This window comes from Halichoerus grypus, chromosome 2, assembly GCF_964656455.1.
Source record: "Halichoerus grypus chromosome 2, mHalGry1.hap1.1, whole genome shotgun sequence".
NCBI lineage: Eukaryota > Metazoa > Chordata > Mammalia > Carnivora > Phocidae > Halichoerus > Halichoerus grypus.
In genome coordinates this window covers 161,611,373-161,634,644 of record NC_135713.1, presented here as the reverse complement: position 1 = coordinate 161,634,644, position 23,272 = coordinate 161,611,373, and the positions used below count along the sequence as shown (strand labels likewise).

Below are 23,272 nucleotides of genomic sequence, written 5' to 3'. Positions count from 1 at the left end.
ACATATGGCCTATCCTGGCAAATGACCCAAGTGCCCTTGAGAAGAGCCTTATGTGCCACTGTTGTTGGGCAGAGTGCTCTGTGCCTATCTGTTAGATCCGGCTGGTTTATTGTGTTTGGCCCTCTATTTCTTTATCTTTTGTCTGGTTCTATTCATTATTGAGTAGGGTATTGAAATCTATTATTATAGAAAGGTCTATTCATCCCTTCAATTCCTTTTTTTGCTTCATATATTTTGATGGTCTGTCATTAGGTGTGCAAATGTTTATCACTGTCATATCTTCTTGCCGTATTGAGCCTTTTATTAATATATACCATCCTTCTTTTTCTCTTGCAACCTTTTGTGATTCAAAATTGATTTTACTTGGGGCGACTGGGTGGCTCAGTCATTAAGTGTCTGCCTTCGGCTCAGGTCATGATCCCAGGGGCCTGGGATCGAGCCCCGCATTGGGCTCTCTGCTTAGCGGGAAGCCTGCTTCTCCCTCTTCCATTCTCCCTGCTTGTGTTCCCTCTCTCGCTGTCAAATAAATAAAATCTTTTTTAAAAAATTGATTTTACTTGATATTAGTATAACCACTCCTGCTCTCTTATTTGCATTGAGTATCTTTTCCACCCTTTCACTTTCAACTGTGTTTTTGCTATTATTATTTTTTTTGGATCTCAAATGAGTCTCTTGTAAAGGGCATTTAATTAGATCATGTGTTTTTATCTATTCTATCAACCTCTGTCTTTTGATTGGTTTAATCCATTTACCTTGATTACTAACAAGGAGGGGCTAACTTCTGTCATTGTGCTGTTTTCTATGTATGCTATACCTTTTTTGCTCATTTCCTACACTCCTGTCTTCTTTCAGTGTTGATTTTTTGTAGTGAAATGTTTAAATTCCTTTTTAATTTCCATTTGTGTATAGACTATAGCTATTTTCTCTGTGGTTACCCTGGGGACTACATTTAACATCCTAAAGTTAGAATGCTCTAATCTGAATTTATAGCAGATTAACTTCAATAACATACAAAAACTCGACTCCTTTCCCACTCTTCTGTTGTTGATGTCACAAAATTACATCTTTATACATTGTGTGCCCCAAAACATAAACTAATAATTCTTCTAAGTACATTAGTCTCCTACATTATGTTGAAAACAAGATCTGGAGTTACAAACTAAAGTTAAAATAATACTAACTTTTACACTATTTTTTTCTTTAAATGTGCTTCCTAAATCATGTGGAAACAAAGAGTAGTTACAAACAATTGCTATAATACTAGCTTTTGTAATTGCCCAGGATCTACGTTTCCTGAGATCTTTATTTCTCCACATGGCTTTGAGGTCCAGATGGTGTCCTGTCATTTCACCTTGCAGGACCCCTGGGAGCATTTCTGGCAGGACAGGTCTAGTGGTCACAAACTGCCCCCTCTCTTATCTGGGAATGTCTTGATTTCCCCCGACTTTTGAACAGTTTTGCTGGATACAGGATTCTTGGTTGACAGGGTTTGGGGTTTTTTTGGTTTTCTTTTTATTTTTTCTTATTTTTTTGCTTTAGCGCTTTACATATATTGCCATGCTGTCCTCTGGCCTCCCATGTTTCTGATGAGAAATCTGTATGTATTCTTACTGAAGATCTCCTGTGAGTGATGATTTGCTTCTCTCTTGTTGCTTTCAAGATTTGCTCTTCATCTTTTGGAAGTTTGATTAGAATGTTTTCAGTGTGGCTCTTTCTGAGTTCATTCCACTTGGGAGTTTTTGAGCTTCTTGTATATTTATGTTCCTATCTTTCATCAAATTTGGTTAGTTTTCAGCCATCCTTTCTTCGAATGTTCTCTGCCCCTTTCTCTCCTGGGACTCCTGCAATGTGTATGTTGATCCTTTTGATGGTGTCCCATCGTTCTCTTAGGTTCTGTCCACTCTCTTCAATTTTTCTGTTAGGCCTCAATGATGTCCACTGTTTTATCTTCAAGTTCACTGATTCTTCTACCTGCTCAAATCAGCCTTTGAGTCACTCTCATGAATTCTTCATTACAGTTGTAGTTTTCAGCTCTGGAATTGTTTTTCTTTTAGGTTTCTTTATATTTCCATTTTGTTTACACATTTTCTTGGCTTTCTTCACATCTTCCTTTAGTTCTGTGAGCATCTTTAAGACGTTGTTTTAAAGTCTTTGTTTAGTGTATCTACCATTAAGTCTTTTTCAGGGACAGATTCTGTTGATTTTTTTTTCCTTTGAATGGGACATACTTTCCTTTTTCTTTGTATGCCTTGTGATTTTCTGTTAACACTGGACATTTAAATCTAATAATGTGATAACTGAAAATCAGATACTCCCCCTTCCCCGAGGTTCTGTTTTTTTGTCTTTTATTTTTATGGTTGTAGGCTTTCTCTTTGCCAAGGATCAGACTGAAGTATAAACCTACATTTTTCTCAGGTCTTTTCTGAGCCCTTCCTTGGGCATGCACAGTTTCTTATATCCCCTGTATATGCACTTGTTTTTGAATGCCCTTGTTTTTTGTCCTGAATTTCCTGAAAGGGGAAACACACACACACACGCTGAAGGAGGGGAAAGGGCACTGGACCATTAAGTCTCCTGGCAGCCAGAGGGTAAGGGCTTGCAACAGTGACTGCCAGGCTCTTTGCACCACTGTGATCAGAAGCAACAACCAGTAATCAGAGCGCAGATTCCCCCATAGTTGTAGTCTAGGCTCCTTTTCACCCACCATAGCTCCCATATGGTATATGCAGCCCCGTCCGGGAACACCCGCACACCTGCTCTGTGGCTGGGGGCAGAGGATGGGCAGTGCTACTGTGCTCCGAGCTGAAATTGATCAAAAGTAACCACAATGTACAGTCCAAGTCTTCTAGAATTTGCAAGCCTTTAACAGACCCCAGAGTTTCAAAATAGTTCCATCATAGGTGTTATTTTAGCCATAGTATTTTCTGTGACTCATCCCATGGAAATTCTAGGTTATCAAACCAACAAAACCTTGTAGTCAACAGTTTATAAAAATACATCTTTATTGTGTTTCAATGTTCCTGCATGATAGATACCTAGTCATATAAACTTAGTTTCCATGTTAAATATAAATTAAGCAAACACACCAAAAAAACTATAAACAAATCAGCAAATCTGCTGGAAAAATCCCTCCAAGCCATGAATCCTTATTAAAAGTGCATGCTGGGATGATGAAACTATCTTAAATCACCATACTCTGAAAATTGTTACCTGTAGCCAAATCTAAATGTTTAAAGAAGCAATAAAGGGCAAAGTGACATGGAATAAAACCATGGTGGGTTTCTCAACTCCACATCCAGTGAGTTAGGCAAGTCAAATGGCTCCATCTGACATTTCAGCAAAGTATCACCTTTGTGTAAAAAAAAAAGATCAGGGGCCTGTCCTCAAGCTACAGGGAAATGTCAAAGCAATCATAGGAGAGCATGGCCAGAAGACTTCGTAGTCACATGGTTCCAGAACATGAATCCCAAAGGGCCCAAAAATGAGGAAACATCTATTCCACCCCAAAAGCCATTCCCAGAGCTCAAAACCAGATTACTAACGATGACTAAGGATCGGCACATGTCCTGAAAATTCACAACCGTAGCAAAACATACAACATATACAAACATATATAAAACCTGGAAAAATCTTGAATATCAGAATAGAAAGGTTCAAACATGAACCTTGAGAGGTTTGTTACTGCAGCCAAAATACCCAAGTTGGGACTAGCCTGACATGTTTTTCCTATAAATTTTGAGTCTAAATCCTTGAGAGACATAAGATGCATGTCCTCCTTAGTCTTCTCTCATAGAGTGCTCAAACACAGGGGACCTACTGTCCCAAGTCTCCCACGGCCCTCTTTAGGGTAGAGCAATTCAAACAGCTTGTGGAATGGTGCCGAAAACTATACCAGGTCCAAATCCCACACGGAGGGCAAGGTTCAGCCCCGAGGGTTTCCACTGCTTGCTAGGAAAGAACTCCATGCCGGCAGTTCAGAAACAAAAGCAGTGTGTGACTGCCGTCAGAGACCCATCCTTGAGTTCAGTGGCGGGGATGGTAATCACTTCTGCGAAGGTGAGCACGGGCTCATGTTCCCACAGTGGGATCAATTACGAGGCTCTGAGGCTGTGGGGCTGCGGACCGTGGACATGAGGTGGGACTTGTAGGTTTTGCTCAGGCCCGTCATCCAGAACTTGAGCAGCTTGACATTGTCCTCTTCAGATGCTCCGAGGATACTCAGGAGCTTCTGCGTGTCCTCTTTGGGCCGACTGTCCACCTTGGTGAATTTGAAAAGGACCTTCACTTTGCTGAAGAAAACCAAAAACACAATGCTCAGATACCACAGCAAAATCACACCACGGTTCAGGGCCCGAGGCCTAATGGCTTCAAGGCCAGCACACAGAGTGGCGGCTCAGGACCCAGCACGCTCCAGCACCTCTCCCCGGCCTGGCAGTTCTAACCCTGCGTAATGAGGCCGCTGCCTCAAAATGGGGGGAAAAGCCCATTTTCTTTTAAATTCATTAAAGGAATTTGTGGCTCCTTAGCTTCATTGTATTATTGGAAATCAGGACAATGTCTAACTGAATTTCACAAAAAAATTACTAAAGGAAACTTATTAAGAAAATAAATAACTAGTCTAGCTTCTACAGAAAAGAAACATCTGTCATCTGGCTTTCAGATTTTTTTTTTTTTTTTAAAGGTTTTATTTACTTGAGAAAGAGAGACAGAGCACGAGTGGGGAGGAGGGGAAGAGGGAGAGGGAGAATCAGCTCCCTGCTGAGCAGGGAGCCCGACTCGGGACTCAATCCCAGGACCCTGAGATTATGACCTGAGCCGAAGGCAGATGTTTACCGGCTGAGCCACCCAGATGCCCGTGGCTTTCAGATTTTTAAAGTTAATTAAGCAGCAAAATTCACTGCTTCTCTTGGAGGCAGGTGTCACCGCCATCTCACAGAGGAGCATCGTGAGGACCAGGAGTGCCGACCTTGCTCAAGGTCACCCAGCTAAGAGACTAAATGGCAAAGATGCTATTCGAACTCCTGTTCTGAATCTCTATTCTACCCCACTTCTCAGGGAGGTCACAACTTTTTCTGAAAATAGCTCCCGGTTCTTGCCAGCAGAACGTAACCGCTCCTGCTGCCCAGCACCCCCATGAGAAAGCAGACTCCCGGGGCCAACGCGGGGTGTGCTTACTTCATCCACTCTTCCTTAAGGCAGACGAGGCACTGGTCCACCACACCCACAGACAGATTCTGGTTGGTCAAAGCTGCTTCCATCTTATTCAGGATGGTGGGGCCAACTGGGAACAAGGGTGGGTTGTCAGCATGGGCAAGCGAGAGGCAGCCTCAGCGTTCTTCTCCCCACTCACCGTGGTGAAAGGGAGGCGGCTCGGCAGCACCCACCTCGGTCCGCAGCTACAGGACTTCCACTGGTCACAACAAACTCGTACTTGCTGAGGGACTGGTCATCCTCGCACCCGGCTGGGTGGAGGCTGGAGCGAGGGGCTGAATGGGCCTCCACGACGACAGCAAATTCTGCAGCAGCACAAAACGCACCGCGCTGGAAGGCAAGCCTCTGCCCCCAAGCAGCCTGCTTCCCGCCACCAACGCTCCCAAGTCCGTCTCGGATCTAAGAGCGGAAAGCCGCCTCCCTAACGCCTGGCCACTGAAAACCTTCTGCAGTGTATCTGTTAGCAGAGTTAAGGGCTGCCTCTTGCCTCAGTTACTGTGTTATATTCCAGTAACTACTAATTATGTATCTGAATTCACTTAATGCCAAACAGCCCTGTGACGGCGGTCCCAACGTTAGTCCCATTTTATGACAGGGAAAGAGAGTCAAAGAAGCTAAGTGGTTTGGCTCAAGGTCATACTGCCAGGAGTGGTTAAGAATTTCAAGCTCATCTTTGAAAACAGGAGCCTGTGTTCCAAAAAAGGTGCTGCCTCTCAGGGACTCAGGACCCAGCCTGGGATGCTGAACGCAGTGGCAGCTCAGGACTGCTGGGCACCAAACGCCCCGCCGATCGGGCTTCCGGCCGTCTCTCAGAGTGCTCGGGGAGGCCACTGGCTTGCCCGGGGAGCCTGGGATTTCTACCCAAGCAGACTCCTGAGCTCCTCAAACCAAAGACAAGGATGCTGATTAGATTCCTGGCTCTCAGCCCAGAGGAGTAAGCCTGTCTGTGCTGAGGGCAGAGCCAGGCCCCGCTGTACTAGTGAATGTCAAGGCTGGATTTAAGGCACAGACAAGAAAAGAGCTGCCTCCCGAATCTTGCTGACAGAACAGCACGACAAACCTCTGACATCCGTCTGTGTTGTTTCCATTCCCATGACTGTAACTTGCCCTCCACCAAGAACCACGCCCAGCAAGCCACCCTCACTCTGAGGCTGTCCTGTCCAACCCTCGCCCATTTTAAAGACAGAAAACAGAGGCCAAAGCCACTGGGAAAGCTGGTCCTCCTGCTTCTGAGCAGCCAGCATTCCCACAGGCAGCATCCTCAGATCCACAGCTAAGACGCAGTTCCACTTCTGAGCCCGCAGGTTCAGGACCTTGGCTCAGACAGGAGAGGGATGTACCTGAGGCCAGCACGTGGGAGGGGATCTGCACGTGTGGGCTGAGCCCCAGGAAGTTGCAGCGGTAGGCCTCCTCATACTGGTTGCTGTAAGGGATGATGCGGACACAGCCCACTGGCAGCATCGTCTAGAGAGGACACAGTGACTCGGATCTGATGCCAGCTGGAACATGCCCCGCCCGTCACCATCACCCACCCCCGTGTGCCCTCCGCAGTCGGTCTAAAGCCTCTCTCCTCCCAGAAGGTGTTCCTGGTCACTTGGCCCCACTGGGGTGTCTCCTCCATGGCCCCAACTCCTAATCCAGCAATCAGTCATACAGGATTTGTGCTACCTCTTGTTTTGTGGTATTAATCTTTCTATTATTCTTTGACTTCTCAGATGTCTGTCTCTCTTCCCTCACTCCACAAAGAGATTATAAGCTTTTTGAGAGATTCTGTCATACTCATTTTGTGCCCTCACAGGCCTAGGCAGATATTAGGCATGAACAAGGTTTCTGGGGACTTAAATATCATCAGCCAGACCTGGGCCTTGGCACCCACTACATCTCTGAGGTGCAGACAGCATGGTAGACCCGCATCTCACCTGACTCATCAGGAATGTTCTGTGCACAGGGACATGTGATGACCCAAACCTGCTTCTAAGGCAGCTGTGAACCATGCCAATGGCTTCTTAGAGGGATCCGGGGGTTGGGGGTAGGGTAGTTAGTTATCACTCTATCAAGATAGCACAGACTCCTTCCACTGGAAATAACAACCATTGAGGACTGCCATTTTCAACAGTGGAGAAAAAGCACAGATCTCAGATTCAGGCATGAACCTTTGGACCGAGCCATCCCTGAATCCTAACATTAACACCCACGGTCAGGATTTAAAAAAAAAAAAAAAACCTAGGCAAACACCGTCCCGCTATAAAACACTTACAAGAAAAGCTACTCTTACCCGAAGAACTTCAAAAGCTGACTGGACAAGGTCTGCGTCTCTACTTTTCCAGATCACTTGGTTCCCCATGAGAACATGCCAGGCCAACATGCGAAAGGACGGGGCACCCAGGACCTGAAAAATACAGTTCAGTGCTTTCTGCCCTGAATTTTCTTTTGTGCAACCAAAATTATCTGTGTGTTCTCTGTAGAGTGAAGGAAGATGGGTTGAAGAGAGAGAAGGGCAGGCTGACTTGCCCGCAGTCAGGAGGAGGCAGGTGGAGGCCTCTGAATGAGCACCTGGAAGCCCGATCCCAAAGCCCTGGCACACTGTAGGATCTTTTCCCCAATTTTATTTTTAAAAACTTGAAGCAGAAGGGGCGCCTGGGTGGCTCAGTTGTTAAGCGTTTGCCTTCAGCTCGGGTCACGATCCCTGGGTCCTGGGATTGAGCCCCGCATTGGGCTCCCTGCTCGGCCAGGAACCTGCTTCTCCCTCTCCCACTCCCCCTGCTTGTGTTCCCTCTCTAGCCATCTCTCCCTCTCTCTGTCAAATAAATAAATAAAATCTTAAAACAAACAAAAACCTTGAAACAGAAAATGTGTTAGCTAAGACTGTTGAATCTCAGATCTGTACCTCTGAAACAAATAATGCAATATATGTTAAGAAAGAAAAAAAGAAGAAGAAGAATGTAGCAGGAGGGGAAGAATGAAGGGGGGGAAATCGGAGGGGGAGAAGAACCATGAGAGACGATGGACTCTGAAAAACAAACTGAGGGTTCTGGAGGGGAGGGGGGTGGGAGGATGGGTTAGCCTGGTGATGGGTATTGAGGAGGGCACGTTCTGCATGGAGCACTGGGTGTTATGCACACACAATGAATCATGGAACACTATATCTAAAACTAATGATGTAATGTATGGGGATTAACATAACAAAAAATTAAAAAAAAAAAAAAAAAGAAAATATGTTAGCTATTTGCAACATTCACTTTCTCTCTCTCTCTACACCATTTTGCCGAATCACGTCAAAGTAAGGGACAGGCAGCATGACGCTTCAGGACCCAGGAAGGACAAGGGCTCTCCTACAGAACCCCAGTACACACCACCCCCAGAAACACCACACAGATGTGCCATCAACCCAGTATCCGCAGCCCCACATCTCTAACAATGTCCTTGACAGCTGTTTTCTTTCAATCCAGGAGTCCCTTAAGGATCAAAGACTGTTTCATTTATTCTGCTGTCTACCCCGTTTTATGCCAGAACAGTCCCTCTGTCCACCTGACTCTTTGTAACTTCTCTGACACTGGAGTTTTGGGGAAGTTCAGTCTGTTATCCTATAACTTATAAGATGGCTTTTTAAAAAAAAGGGGGAGGCTAGAAATACTACATTTTCCAAAACTCCTATAGCTTCAAAATACCCCCACCTCCCCTGGGATTGAAGATTCCTTCTAACTTTAATCCACGTAAGCAATCGACAAGGATGATTTTAGCCAAATACACGGTTTTGGTGGGTGAATGTTCCTCATTCAGAAGCCCCACAGAGCATCTGCCATTAAATCAGTCTTTACTCCATTTTTCAAAACAGAAATAACTATCTTTTGTTAAAACTCATGCTCATTGTAAAAGTAATCACAGAAAAACATAAAAAGGGACTGCCCTTGTAATCTTGTCATCTCTTCTTCCCGTCCAACCGAACATAACCATGGCCGACACTGTTGTGTGAGGCCTGTCTCCAGCACGCATGTATATAAACACGCACACCACCCTGTATGATATGTTGGATGGTTTCCTCTCTGTATTTAAGGACATTCCATTGTTTGGGTGCAATTCCTATGGATGGACATCCAGATTCCTTCCAATTTTCTGCAAGAAGGCCATAATTTGCACTTTGCAAAGCGTCTAAGGCCGCACGCAAACCAACAGTGCCATGAACAGCATTTCCTTTAAAAGGTTCCAGCGTGACAAGGTCAGAGGACCATGAGAAGCCAACCATGCAGGGCCTTCTGTATAAAAGACACCTACGTCAGCACTAAAAGGGGAGCACTGTGCCTGTGGCCGAGATACCCCACACAGCCCCAGCTGTCTTTGGCCAGCCATCGAGGGTTTTTGGTTACTCCTAACCAATCAATCCCCACTGGGTCTGAACATCCTGGGCCTAAAGGACAAAGTGTGCTGGATGAGAAGGAGGGGACTGGGCTCTTCTCCACAGTTTCTGAATGGGGGTCTACCCCTCTGCCGCCTACCTGCCTCATGTGCCGAAGGGACTTAAAGACAGACAACTTTCGGGGCTGCCAGTTTCCACAGTCTGAGAGCAAGGAAGAATCTGTTGGGCACTTGGTCAGCTCCCGCCCCTCTGCACCCTCGGGCAAGACAGGAGCTTTCTCCTCCTCTTCAGCCTCGGAGTTGTCCCAGCTTTCGGATTCCTCTTCCAAGTCTGCAAGACGGACAACAAAGACATTTATGAAACATGCTGTCCCTGGATGCCTTCACTCCCCAGATGCAACAGCGCTGTGGTGTCCACTTTAGCCCAAGGCATTCCTGATTTCTGGTTTGGGCCAGTATCTATACCATTTGTCCTCGCAGCCCTGCGGGGAGCAGGGAGGGCCAAGTCTGTTTACTTACTTACTCAGCTCAAAGCCTCACGCTGCATTACGAGGCAGGCACCCGCGAGACTGTGAGCTGCTCGTGGTCGTGGGATGATTCAAAGCAACAACGAGAAGGAGGATAGCTCGTTCACTTCCCACTTCCCACTCAGGCACTATTCTAAAGGCTTCCACACATTATTTCACTTCCTCCTTTCAACTGTCCTGAGGTCAGTACTCTCCCCATTTTACAGAAAAAGAAATACTTGTTATTTCCATTAATCTCTGTGACAACCATCACAACTAAGGACATCTTCACTCCATAATCCAAGTGAGATCCACAGGGAAGAGGTCTTGTCTGGTCACAGAACGTGCGAGAGGAGCAGAGCCAGGATCTGAAGCCAGGTCTGTCCAAATCCAAAGTGTGTGCTCCGGACTAAAATACAGTCTAACACATGACAGCCCTGCATGCCTGCATGTCTCTTTCCTAAAAGCTCTGATGTACTTGGCTCTCTCTAAATACTCTCACCAACAGACTACCCTTGCCATCTTCACTACCCTAGAAATTTGAAATCACAATAATAAATGGTTCTAGGGTCCGCTGATCCGCGAGGGCATGAAGGTGGACCACAAAGGTTTTGTCTTTCGGAGCATACTCTGCCCTCGTTGAAACTCTACTCCCTTTCTTCCACTCAGGAAAGCATGCTGGAATCCAAGTGCGTGCAAAGTCACCTGACTACAGGAATAACCTTGAAACAGTTCCAATTTATTAAGGCCAATTATCTGCACCCTGAAGCACGTCAAGTGTTATTCATAACACACTACACACAACATACATCGCAAGTCTGGTTTACCCAAGCCCAAAGCTGAGGCTGCTGACCTAGGTCACCAAAAATCAAATCATCTCCGAAGGAGCAGCTCAGCCAGGATTGAGAGCAGAGGTTCCTGGGCTGGTACACGCCACAGCAGAATGCCCTGGGAAGTTACTTAAAACACAGGATCCTGAGCCCCAGACGTGCAGCTCCAATCAAAAACCTGGGGAGGACTACCCAGACATTGGTAAGGCTTGGGAACCACCATTGATGGAAACCCTGGGTCCACCTGAAGCATAACATTTTACTGTTCAAGTGTCTAGAGAGGGCAAGCACCTGAGGATCATACAACAGGGACAAGAAAACCTTCCATCAATCCATCTTCCCCACTGCCTAACAGCCCTCAATAGCAGACTTTCCCAGGCTGCCCAGGGTGGTAGATGCCTTCATGTGACTGTCAAGAAAAAGGAGACAGGAAACCACAGTAAAAACACTAAGGCTAAAGGGCGAGCTCTTGCAGATGTTCCTCCTAGGTTACTGATCCTAGGGTCCCCTTCAACAGGATGGAGGGCCGGGGGGCTGTGAGATGGGCCCCGACAGCCGCTGCACGCAGAGGTGTCCAGCACAAGCGCTCCCAGCTCACCTGCAAGCTTCTCCATCTGGACCAAGGTGTCCTCGGTGGGCGCGCCCTCCAGGAGCTTCTCAGTCAGCCGGCTGCCACACGCCTTCAGGAGCCTGGAGAGCAAAGCACCACCTATGAGGTCTTCTGGCCACAGTGAAAATGGAACCTGAAGCCTATCAAGCCTTTTGATCTACTAGTTCACAGAAAATATGGGTAGAGAAGATCATGTTGCACAGACCCACAAAGTCACAATCAGCCAAATCCAAAGGGAGCATTCTATAGGACAAATGACCCAGGTCCCCCAACAAGAGCATCTGTGGCAGAGGCATCGGAGAAACTGCTCTAGACTAAGAAAAGAACAAGGTGCATGCTGTGCCGCTGTGATCTGATCCCATTTCAAAAATCAATCCTGAACAAGAAAACAGGAAAACTGAACACAGATTGGGCTGGATGATGCTAAGGAATTTGTCAATTTTGTTGGATATGGTTTTATATTTGAAATGATACAACGAAGATCTGCTTTAAAAAAGATATTTCAGGGGGCGCCTGGGTGGCTCAGTTGGTTAAGTGTCTGCCTTCGGTTCAGGTCATGGTCCCAGGGTCCTGGGATCAAGCCCCGCATCGGGCTCCCTGCTCTGCAGGAAGCCCGCTTCTCCCTCTCCCACACCCCCTGCTTGTGTTCCCTCTCTCGCTGTGTCTGTCTCTGTCAAATAAATAAATAAATAAATAAATAAAATAAAAATAAAAAAGTATTTCAAGAAAAAGGGAGGGGACAGAAAAAGCAGTAAAATGTTGGCAACTGCTACAGCTGGATGATAAGAGTATGCAGTTCACTGTACTGTTTATTCTACTGTGGGTCTGTCTGAAAATCTCTCCTAGATGATTTTCTGTAGGGCATGGGAGACAGAGACTTTCTCTTTTGTTCGTAGGTCCTCAGGAACTACCCTCGAAGATCTTCGTTCCAGGTACGCACCTCCTCTGCACCCGGACCTGATTTAGGCGTCGAGGCCCCAGACTCGTAGCCACGGCTGCACAAGGATGAGGATTTGGGGGCTGTCTTTGGGAGAGGTACATCTTGCAATGTAAGGAAGAGAAACAATCTGAGGCCAGAGGACAGACTGTGGTGATATTCAGAAGACGGAGGCAATCCTTTCCTCCTGATCAGGCAGGTCTGAGTGCCCCAGCACACTCCTAACAGACGGCCTGCGCTGGAAGGGCCCCCAGCAGCCCGCACCGAGCTGCAAGAGGAGTGCAAACCTTGGACCGCTGCAGCCCTGACTGATGAACCCCTGAGCAGCCCAGCCAGAACCATCCAGGCCAGCCACTCCCAAATTCCTGACCCACAGGGCTGTGTGACATAAAGCTCTGTTGTTGGAGACAAAAAAGGGAGATCACTGCTCTTGGCGTGCGAGCATCATCTTAAACACATGGGGAAGCGAGGGCCCCCTCAGTCTGTTTTCTATATGCCCGAGGGAAGACGCCTAGAGCAAAAGCAGGACGCAGGTCAGCGCCTGCCAACAAGTACCCGGCACAGAGGCACCCGGGAAACTCAGCCAACGACGGTTTCCCCAGGTTCACGCGGCACCCACCCAGTACACCGTGACTGCTCTCACTCTAACAGGCGCTGAGACCCTGCAAACGTGGTTACCAAGCAAAGGAGGTGTGAAGGCATGCCCACAAGTTGTCGTCGCTCGTCAAGGATGTCAACGAACGAGCCGCGTTGCCGTTGCGCTGATGCAGGAAGGGTGTGAAGGCCGTGTTCATCCTCTGGGCGCGCTGCGGGCAGCCGAACTGCTCTGCCTCAAATACCTGAAATGCAAAGGGAACGGGCGGCCTTTGAGCAAAACAGAAGCAGCCGAGCAGCCCAGAGCCAGCTCGTTCACAGCCAACTTCCTGGATCCTCCTCCGGAAGATGCTGTCCCATTCTGCTGTCCTGGTGCAGGCCACAGAAAGTGCCTCTGGTCTCCTCATCCCAAACAGAACGGTTTCTGCCTCACAGCTTAATGAGAAGCTACCTGAGGAAGAGGAATCGGGTAAGAACTTCTCCTGTATCCTCTCCCACAACCAACTCATTAGGCACCCGATGGGCACTCAGGTGGTACACGTGCTTGCGTGCTCATCACTGCTGTTCTTCACGTCCTTCCAGTCCCCTGCCCCCCGTCCCAGCACATGGAGGCTTTCAGTGAGAGACCTGGTGCGGGTGGGACATGTGCCCTGTTCTGGCACGGAGGTGAGAGAGGAACGAGGCCCTCCAGCACCATCTACGGCCTCTCGCAGGGAAATCAGCAACGTTCCGATACGGATGTTGCTCTAGCTGCTGGGCTGACTACAACGAGTAGGTCCTCCCATCCCTGCAATGGACACAGAACACGACCAACAACAAAACACTGTGGGACGCCGGGTGGCTCAGTCGGTTGAGCATCGGGCTCTCGGTTTTTGGCTCAGGTCATGATCTCAGGGTCATGGAATCAAGCCCTGTGTCAGGCTCCATGCTGGGCGTGAAGGCTGCTTGGGATTCTCTCTCTCCCTGTCCCTCTGCTCCCACCCCGCTCTCTCTCTCTTCAAACAAAAAACAAAGCAAAAACAAAAAACTCCACCAAAACCCAAAACAAAACATAAAAAACAAACAAAAAACCCAAACAAAACAGAACAAAAACCCCCCAAATAGTGTGGTTTTAGGCCACTGAGGTTTGAAGGCTGTTTGTCACCACAGCACAACCGGGCCTACTCTGAGAGACGCGATGCCACAGCTAGGGGTCTACGCTGGTGATGGTCTACGACACGCTTCATGAACAGGCTTCCAAATGAAGGCCAGAGGGAGCAAAGACACCAGGGCATGTGAGCGCAGTAAAGAAGCCAGAGCTGAATGGGAACTGGGACAACAGTGGACTCAAGAGAGGCCAGTGAAGCAAGCAGGACTGATGGCCACAGCCCTGACTCTGAAGTCGAAGACCACAATTCGGACAGAGCAACGGCCGCAAGACCTAGAGATAATAAAGCCACCTGTGCTCTGACCCCCGTCAGTGCCAAGCTCCTCCCCGACTGCCACCCACTCTCCCTGTACATGGGGTCACCTTGAGTGCCTTGCCCTGCAGTTCGTCAATGATCCCTCGGATCTTCCCAAGCAGGAAGGGCCAGGAGTTGATGAGGTAAATCCGGTCCATCATGATGGCGATGATGCTGTACCAGCGCTGGAAGCCCCTGGCCAGGCTGTCTTTGATGAAGAAAGTGTGGCTGAACACGAAACCATGCTGCTCGTCCCCAAAGAAGATAGGGCCTTCCCGGCCAGGGCAGACCTGCGAAAATCAACACTGCCTGCTGTCGTGACGGTCAAATCCTCCTCCTCCAACTTATCTTTCTGTACTAATTCACTAGCATTCATTACGGGAAGAGAGGGAAAGCTGGGGACAAGAGAGGAAAACTGCTTTCATCTGCTTCTGGGATCAAACTTTCTAAAGATAACATTTATTACCATGGATTGCAAGGGCCTGTCAAGTAGGTTCATGACCTTTTTTCTACGCCGAGCCATAAATCACTCCTGTTCAAATATTGTACCTGTTCCATACGCTGTGGCATATAGTCATAGAATGACATATTACTCAGCAATAAAAATGAACAAGCTACTGACACATGATTAAAAAAGAAAAAAATATTGTATCTATTCCAGACTCAAATTGGCCAACATCACTCATTTGGAATACACTGAAGAAGGTCAAAGCAGTTACTATAGAGTCCATACAATAAAATTTGCATACTTTGTTTACAGGACAGATGTTAGGTGTCCCTCATGTCACATTCACTCTTACTTTACACACAATTCTATCAGGCACAATCATCTGCTTCTAGCTGATCAGCAGCAGGAAATAAATAAAAAAAAATCTTAAAAAGAAAAAAAAAAGATTAGCAGCAGGAATCAAAATTAGTAGTAGGAAATCAAACAGAGGGAACCAGCTGAAGGTAGGCACACTGCAACTGTAAGTTAAAACTGAGAGGGGGCCTCACTGTATCTCATCAAGTGGGTACGGAGAAGGGAAGTGTTATAACTGATTTATGAATTCTTCATGACAGGTAAAGACATAAGAACTAAGGACACCTGTGTGGCACAGTCGGTTGGGCATGCGACTCTTGGTTTCAGCTCAGGTCATGATCTCAGGGTTGTGAGATCAAGCCCCACATCAGGCTTGGTGCTCAGCATGGAGTCTGCTTGAGATTCTCTCTCCCTCTCCCCACCCACTCATGTGTGCACATGTGTACTTTCTCTCTCTCTAAAATAAATAAATAAATCTCAAAAACCAGAAAACCAAAAAACGTAAGAGCTAAGACTTGAATTCAACAACAGGAGCCAGGAAGTTTAGGAACAAACTGATTCACCTTTTGGGAAGTGAGAGCACATGGTAACCACTAAGGCTTACAGCAATGATTGAGACAATAAAAAAGGTGATGTCTGGTATGGTGAACCACGTAACCTAGAAATAGTTAATTTCTTAGAAATATGTTCATCAAGAATGGACACATAACAAAAGTTTGGTGCCTGAAATGATAAGCTAGCAACCGTTCAGAACACTGGAGTCCAACCCAACTTATTCTGGAGTTCGAGAGAACTGGGGCTGCTCCGTGCTCCCTGCTCACTGATCCCCCGTCCTCTTCATGGAAGGACTGACCTCTGTCTTCCTTTCCGTAACCGGGAGTGAACTTGTTCGGGGCATCTGGGAGTGTGTGTGATATTCCCAGAGTCCCCTCCAGGGTCACGGTGCTCACCTCACAGCTTAGGCTCCGTACACAGGCCTGGCGGACGATGCTGAAGAGCTGGGGGTGGTTGGGGTGCTGGTGACTGACATATTTAATCGAGGTCTCTTTATCATGGCTGATATACCCGGGATGTCCGGCAGCAAGGGACCGGCAGCCCTGCCACCAAGAAGGAGAAGAAAACCAATTAGGAAGCAGGCAACAAACTTTCTTATGCACATCTGAACGAGAAAACCCAATCTATTTTCCTATAAAAATAACAGGCTTCTAGAGTTACACTTCTCTGAAGATCTCAATGTTTCCCGAATAGATCTCTGAAGATCTCAGATCACAAAAATCGTCAAAGAGTATGAATACGAGATCTAATCTGCACTTATGTAGTAGGTATTACAAAGAGCTCTGCATGCACGGTCTCATTTAGCCCACAGTGCAACTTTATGAGATAATTACAGCGAGAAGCCTCATTCTGCAGGAGGCAAGGCGGAGGCCCAGGGTTGCAAAGTGGCTCACACAAGTGAGTGTGACTAGCCTCTGTCCTTGGTCCTGACACAACCACCTCGCAGGGACCTCAGGCGGCTGGTGCGGCACCCTGGGAACACAAGCTCAGAGCCCGTGCTCGGGAGTGGACCTGGCTGGTGCCGGCTGCTGCCCCTCGGGAGCCACCGCCACACGAGCACCGAGGCCTCGCATCCCAGAGGCTATCCCGCCCGGAGGCCGCCCAGGACGGTACTGTGGCCAGCCGGTCCCCATGGCAATGCCAGCTCAAGGACTTTCTCTGTCCGGCACCCTTTCCTTCCCTCCTCTCCTGCACAGCCGTCAGACTTGTTCCCAGCAGCAAGGCTCTCCCCACAGGGGCTTCCAGCAAGAAAGAGATCAGTCTTGTGCCTGCCGTCTGCTTCTCAGCGCACCCAAACTACTGTGGCTGGGTTCCTGCTCACCCTGCAGTGGCAGGGCTCACACCACTGCTGATTTCAGGTCCCGACTCGGGTCTGTCACACAAAGCAGCAGCCGGCTGAGGGAACTTAAACTTCATTCCCTAGAGCTCACACAACGACACCAAAAGTAAGAGCCAGGCCCCCGGGAAGAGGAAACCTTGCACGACACTGGACTGAGGGAAGTGGAGCCAAGGATGGGCCAGGATGCAGATGCAAGCATGCAAAGGGAAGGGCTGAAAAGCAAATGTCAACTGCGTCGACTGTCAATGTTGGCACGGGGTGGGTGGAAAAAACTAAAGCTGGGATCAAGGGAAAGAACTAAAGGGACACAGAAAGAAGCGATCACATTCCACAGGGCCCACAAAGAATGGTCTGCACACCTTCCCGTCCACTGCTTAGTCCCACAGGGTCTCCCGCCCACCCAGTCCAAAAAGAAACGCCTCCAACACCCTGAGAGACACTTGCCTCGCACATGTCCGACTTTTTGGGCCCCGGGCTGCTGGACTCTGCGCTGGCCCCTTCCGCTGGACTGTGAGCACGGATCCGACTGCTCATCTGAATGCCACCCTCCTCCTCCTCGGCCTGTTCGCCCTGGCTGGGGCTGTCCCCATTCCCAGCCCCTTGAGGAAGCGGGGCGTGCAGAACTTCTGTGCAAAAGAGAGTGCGGGGGCCGTGGAGCTCACAGAAGTGACAGAGAGCGACAATGGCATTCATGGTGTCCTGGAGACAGCAGGAGGCCTGCGTGGGGGAGGAGAGGAAACACCATCAGCCGGCCAGCCTCTGCCCGCACCACAGAGCCCACCCGCTGCTCTGGGGCGCATCAGCAGGCTTCCCAGCCAGCAAGGCAGGTCACCCAGGCAGCCAGCCGGCCAACCAGCCAGCGGGCCCGGCATCAGGTGCGGGGAAAACTCGGCAGACAGAACATGGTCCCTGCCTACCAGGAGTTGCAATGGAGGAGGGAGAGTGTAATTCAAGGATCACATGAAAAACCCTTCAGTTATAGCTGTGACAGGGCTAGGAGGTGGTCAGCCCAGAGAAGAACACAAGCGCGAGGGACAATGTGGCAAACACGACAGAGATCAAGGCCACAGGGGTCTGGAGGAGAGACTCATTTATTCTATCAGCAGCTGCTGTGCTGGGGAATATGCTGTTGCCCTCATGGAGCTTACCTTCTAGGAGGGGACAGACAAACTGACTGCTCTCCTATGGTGACAGCTTTGGGAAGAAAAGTATGGCAGGTGTGGGGCTGAGACTCACTGGAGGAGCTGGGATGTGATTTTGGGCACAGGGGCTCTCTGAGTGAGAGGTGAAGGGAGGAAGGGAGCCATGGGGCCAAGGAAGGGGCATGACAAGGGGTCTACAGAGTTGGGGGACGAGGGCAGAAGACCAGAAGGAGGTGGATTTTAGGGACCCTTCTAGGCCACAGTGAAGGCTGATTTTCTTCAGGCTGGAGAGTCTCTGATAGGTTCTGATGAAAAATATGGTAAATCTGAGCAGTGGACAGTGGCCAGGATTCAACCCTTCTCTTTTGGGGACCCTCTCCCCCATTATGGAGCCAAAGAAGGTAAGATATCCTCTGTCCTCATCCCCCCATATGGGTGTGACCAAGGCTTGACCAGTCAGAGGCACCTGCCCAGGAAGCCGAACCCAGTGTGAACATGCGTGGGGGCCGGGGAGCGAGTCCCGGGTGACGGCATCCTCAAAACCCTGAGTGGTCTGTCCGTCACTGCGTCCTCCCAGCAGCCTCCCTTCTCCAGCCTGCTCGCTAACTCTGCCACCCACCCGGCATCTTGCAGACAACCTCTCAGCTGACACGACTACCACTGCTCCTGTCCTTGTACCTGAGGGAGGGGTTGGCACTCGAGTGACAGTGGGAATGGCAGAGGCCAACACAAAACAGACAACTCAAGACAAAGTGAGCTGGGCTGATGTGAGTCAGGCATGGGGATCAGATGGGGACTTGTGGGTGCCCGGCAGATAAGGAGAGCTGGGGCACAAGATATTCCTTAGAGGGAAGTGGGCAGCGGAGAAAGAGTTGAAGAGACAGAGCATTTAGCTGGAAAACTCTGAGTTCCATGGAGATTCTGGACCGCAGAAGCAGAGAGGAGGATGAAGGTCCAGGACACTCCAAAGGCCTTTGCTTGACTCACCATCCTCACCATTCACTTCTTCCTTGCATGTCCCTGTTGACAGGTCTCCCAAACCAACCCCCCAGAGCAGCTGCTCACTTCCATCGCATCACTCTCTCCCGTCCTCGCTTTATTTTAGTTCTCCTGGAAACTGCACTGTTTGTGTTTCCCTGTATGAATGTCCCCTAAGGTGGGGGTGGGGGTCTTAGCTACAACAGTTCCTGACACACACTGCAGGTGCCACATTAAAGTTCTGGATAGATGAGTGGATTGAGGAGCTGCCCATAGAGAGAGGACAGCTGGTGCCACAGAAAGCAGAGAGCTCATCAAGGATATCTATGGGCAGGAAAGGTTAGAGCACAAGCATGGGGAACACCGGAGTCTGAGAGCCTAGTGTCATGAGACGCAAGTAAGCCAAATTCACTTTATTTTTAAAGATTTTATCAAATAAGCCAAATTTAAATAGAGGTTCCACCAGGCTCACTCTGGTGAGATCAAGGAAAATGATGGTTTAAGCAATCTGTTGTGGAAGAGGAGTGAGGTGACTGACAATGGAGTAAGAATCCCAGAGGAAGAAGCACTGAGACCCAAAGGCAGAGGTTTTAACCCTGGAGAAAGGCCACATCTTCCTTTGAGAGGCATAAAAGAGAAATAAGGTTCCTTCCAGCAAAACATCCGCATGAAAGCAGCACTTGGCTAAGGTTCACCCCGTTTACTGTAGAGCATCCACACGAACCTTTAAACTCAGCAAAATCACACGTGCACCATCCCGCCTAGACAAGAGCACACAAGGCCATTTCCAAGTGAGTCGGGCAGGGCAACGGCGGCCATACTGCAGGTCTAAGGCCTGACGTTTTCTAGGTGAGGGGAAAAAAAAGAGCGGATTCTAAGAGCAACGCACTTGGTGGCGCACATAAAACCATCAAGCAGCATCTGAACGGCTTAGCAGGCCTCTTGCCTTCTGAGCAGTAGCTGATGGCAAGCTGCGCTGCAGCCAAACTTTGAGCTGAACTTCCGCACCCCTACGGCGTTATTTCATAAAGGACTTCTTTAAACATAAATACATTTACATCTTTTAAAAATACAAAACACTTACAAATATAAGGTCCTCATCCTTCCTACTCTTGGTTACAAGAGGACTGTCCTGGCAGCACCCACACCATGCCAATTTAACCCTTCAGATCTTAGGCCTTCAAGTTTCTCTCCTCCGCAGATGGGAAGGATAGACCAGAGGTGATGTTGCTAAGCTACTTCCCAGCGTCCATGGTCAACATGGGAGACTTAATTATTAATAATTTTTTGTTTTGTTTTGTTTTTTTAAAGAAAAGCAGTCCCCATCAGGAGTACCACAGCCCCAGGCAGCTAGTGGAAGACAGGGAGGTACCACTTAACTCCAAAGTCACACAGAAAAAAGCCTGTCTCCAGCCTTTACCTGCCAAGTGATGTCAAATATCTTACTAGAACTACCCTTAAGCTGAGAAACAGAGGCCAACCCGCACCTCTCAGGTTAACCACAACTTGTGCAATCAGAATTCTGAGTAGCAGGAGGTCAGTTCTCTATTCGCTCCCACTTCCAATCTGTACCAGACGTTTCCCGAAGAAAATAAACTGGCTTGAGTATGCCTAACAGTTCTTTCCTTCCTTCCAACAAGCTTTCCAGAATCCAAGGAAGAAGCCGAAATCTGCTCCCTATCGCTTCAACTTTATACCCAAAGCAAGATCCAAATACCTCGAAGGGGTAGGGCCCTTTTCCGAGGCGCTGGCCCGGCCCTGGGTCTATTTCATTCTCACTTCCTAATGAGGCTCAAAGAGCACTTTGCAAATAGAGTATCATAATGGCTCTTAACCATTAACAAGCACCAGAATTCCCTGCAGCTTCTTTACCTAGTCTTCTTTAGGGGAGTCTCATTAGGTCAGCAGCTGGATCCCAGCAAGTCCAAGGTGAAACGTTCCACAGGGGATGACTTCCAACTCAAACCCATTCACACCGCGGTGGCTCTATTATTTCTACCAACTTCACCTGGATTTCTGTTTACAAAGCTCCCTGATGACACCAGAAGGGCAAACACGGTCACGTGCCACTATTTCTCAATCTCTTCATAACAACGTTGATAATCCAATGGCTCCAGCACTTTCTCTGCTGTGACAGGGAGCCCCTACTGTCACCCTGGCTGGACACCGTGGGTGGTGCCAGGTGTCCAAGGGCTGGAGAAGCAGCGCCTCCTTTCAGCAAACTCCTTCTTCCTTGTTCTCTGCCTCCAGTGGCTGCTGTTGATCACCTGGAACCTCAATCCACAATGCGCCAATCTTTGGGTATTTTTTCCAGGTGATAAGGCTGCGTCCAACAATACCCAGAAAACAAGAGAGAAATGCGGTCTTCTACCCACCCTGGAGAGCACTGATCTGGGCCTATCACTTCATCACAGTGCCCGCCTCAGAAAAGGAATCATGACACACACCCTCTTCCCTAACCCAGAGGTAAGGCAAAACCTGGGTGGGAGGGAAGGCCAAGAGTGCAGTGTCCTGGCAACATTCAAGGAGAAAGAATCAACGACGCTGACGGGGTATGAATACCCATGTCACGGTCCTCCTCCCTTTACCGTCCGTGGATCTGCCACCTCGCCACCCCCTCCACGCTGGCCCCTAACCTCCCCGATCACCAATACCGCACACCAACTCGAAGCGCACTGGGGCCGCACAGCTACCCCGAAGGCTGTCAGGCTTCTCCAAGGCCCTCAGGCCCGACCCATTCCCCTTCCTCGCCCCCAGACGCGCCCCCAGCGGCTCCCGCCTGCCGCCACCACCCGTCCCTTCCTAAGCCCTCCTCCCGGAAGCCAGGCTCCCCTCAACCTCCACGAAGCAGCCCGACAGCCCGGGTTCCAACGACCTGGACAAGCCAGGTGGCCGCTCCGGGACGCGCTCCCGCACGGGCACCGACCCCCGGGGGCGCGGCGGAGACGAATTCCCACCGGCCGGGAGAGCTCCGAGCCCGGCTCCGGCGCTCGGGCCGCGGCGCACCTGACAGCGTCTTCCTCACAGGACCCGCCCTGCGCCCCCTCTTCGAGCCCGTCGGCCCTCTGGCGCCCAGCCCCGCCGGGACGCCCGCCTGGCCTCGCGAGCCCCCGCACCTCCCGTCCGGCCGGGGAACCTCAGCTCGGGTCCCGGGAGCCTCACTCACCGGGGCCGCGGCTGCTGCTGCGGCGCCGAGCCCGAGGCGCGTGACTCGGCCGGGACGTACCATCCGTCCACCCCGCGGGGGGGCGCGCGGGCTGGCCGAGCGCACCTGTGCACCGCGAAGCGAGCGGGGCCTTGCCCAGCCCGCACACCCGAGAAGACCGCGCGAGCCCGGCAACTCCGAACTCTGGCGGGGAACCTGAAGCGGCTGCCCGACACCTGCCTCTTCCGCCGCCCGACTTCCGCGCCTCCCCCCGCCGAGAAGTACGGAATGGTTCCAGCCTCACCGGCAGGGCTAGTGGACAAAACCATTTCAAGGAGGGGGGGGAATACTTAAAATTAAAAAAACATTTAAGAAAGAGATTTGAGGGAAAATATAGCCAACCTAGTACTCCCGGTCCACACCGAAGAGAGAAAGAAATAGAACGTCTCGACGTTATAAAGAGCAGGGCAGTGGCTTATGGTTTCACCGTTGGCTTTGATTAAATTGCCGATGGAACCCGTCTTCTGTGGGACGTGCGGGCAGGGGGCCGGGAGGGGGCCGTCACGTGATGTGGAGCAACCGCGCGTCGCCGTTGGGAGGCTAGGTCGGCAACTGGAGGTGGGGTGCGGCGGAGTGCGCATGTGCCTGATACACGGGCCTCCCCGAACAATAGTACGTCCACGGTTTTTAAAAAATATTAGTCAATTGTTAAATAATATATATTTTTAACACTTGGGCGCCTGTTAGTCGGTCTACTTAAAGATTAATTGTAAAGCCCTCGGTGCATGATGTGATGTGGGCCCTTAGGGGGAAGAACTAGAGGGACTT

At 49.6% G+C, this 23,272-nt stretch overlaps 1 protein-coding gene across 9 annotated transcripts; it reads right to left on the bottom strand.

Annotated features, from left to right (window-relative positions):
- Positions 1-2,984: 2,984 nt before the first annotated feature.
- On the bottom strand, positions 2,985-22,572 carry FLCN (folliculin). Of its 9 annotated transcripts, XM_078068013.1 has the most exons (14): positions 22,306-22,389; positions 21,308-21,622; positions 20,024-20,144; positions 17,624-17,896; positions 16,236-16,382; positions 14,552-14,773; positions 13,126-13,286; positions 11,499-11,590; positions 9,705-9,895; positions 7,487-7,600; positions 6,552-6,675; positions 5,385-5,516; positions 5,176-5,281; positions 2,985-4,289 (listed from the first exon to the last, which is right to left on the bottom strand). In XM_078068013.1, exons 4-14 carry the CDS (start codon positions 17,870-17,872, stop codon positions 4,088-4,090), a joined length of 1,740 nt encoding a protein of 579 aa, XP_077924139.1. In that variant the 5' UTR covers positions 17,873-17,896; positions 20,024-20,144; positions 21,308-21,622; positions 22,306-22,389; the 3' UTR covers positions 2,985-4,087. The 9 variants fall into 9 exon arrangements, with proteins under 9 accessions (XP_077924139.1, XP_035929703.1, XP_035929702.1 ...); XM_036073810.2 differs by lacking the exons at positions 21,308-21,622; positions 22,306-22,389 and adding an exon at positions 22,466-22,484; XM_036073809.2 differs by lacking the exon at positions 21,308-21,622 and having other exon boundaries at positions 22,306-22,447.
- Positions 22,573-23,272: the final 700 nt, after the last annotated feature.

Bases quoted from the DNA above. Each gene is read 5' to 3' on its own strand.
- FLCN (XM_036073813.2), bottom strand. From the start codon at position 22,528: ATGGTACGTCCCGGCCGAGTCACGCGCCTCGGGCTCGGCGCCGCAGCA. The intron at 16,383-17,623 runs GCAAGTGTCTCT...TCTTGGTGGCAG, and splicing joins AAAAGTCGGACATGTGCGAG to GGCTGCCGGTCCCTTGCTGC. The intron at 9,896-11,498 runs GTGAGCTGGGAG...TCCGTCTTGCAG, and splicing joins CCAGATGGAGAAGCTTGCAG to ACTTGGAAGAGGAATCCGAA.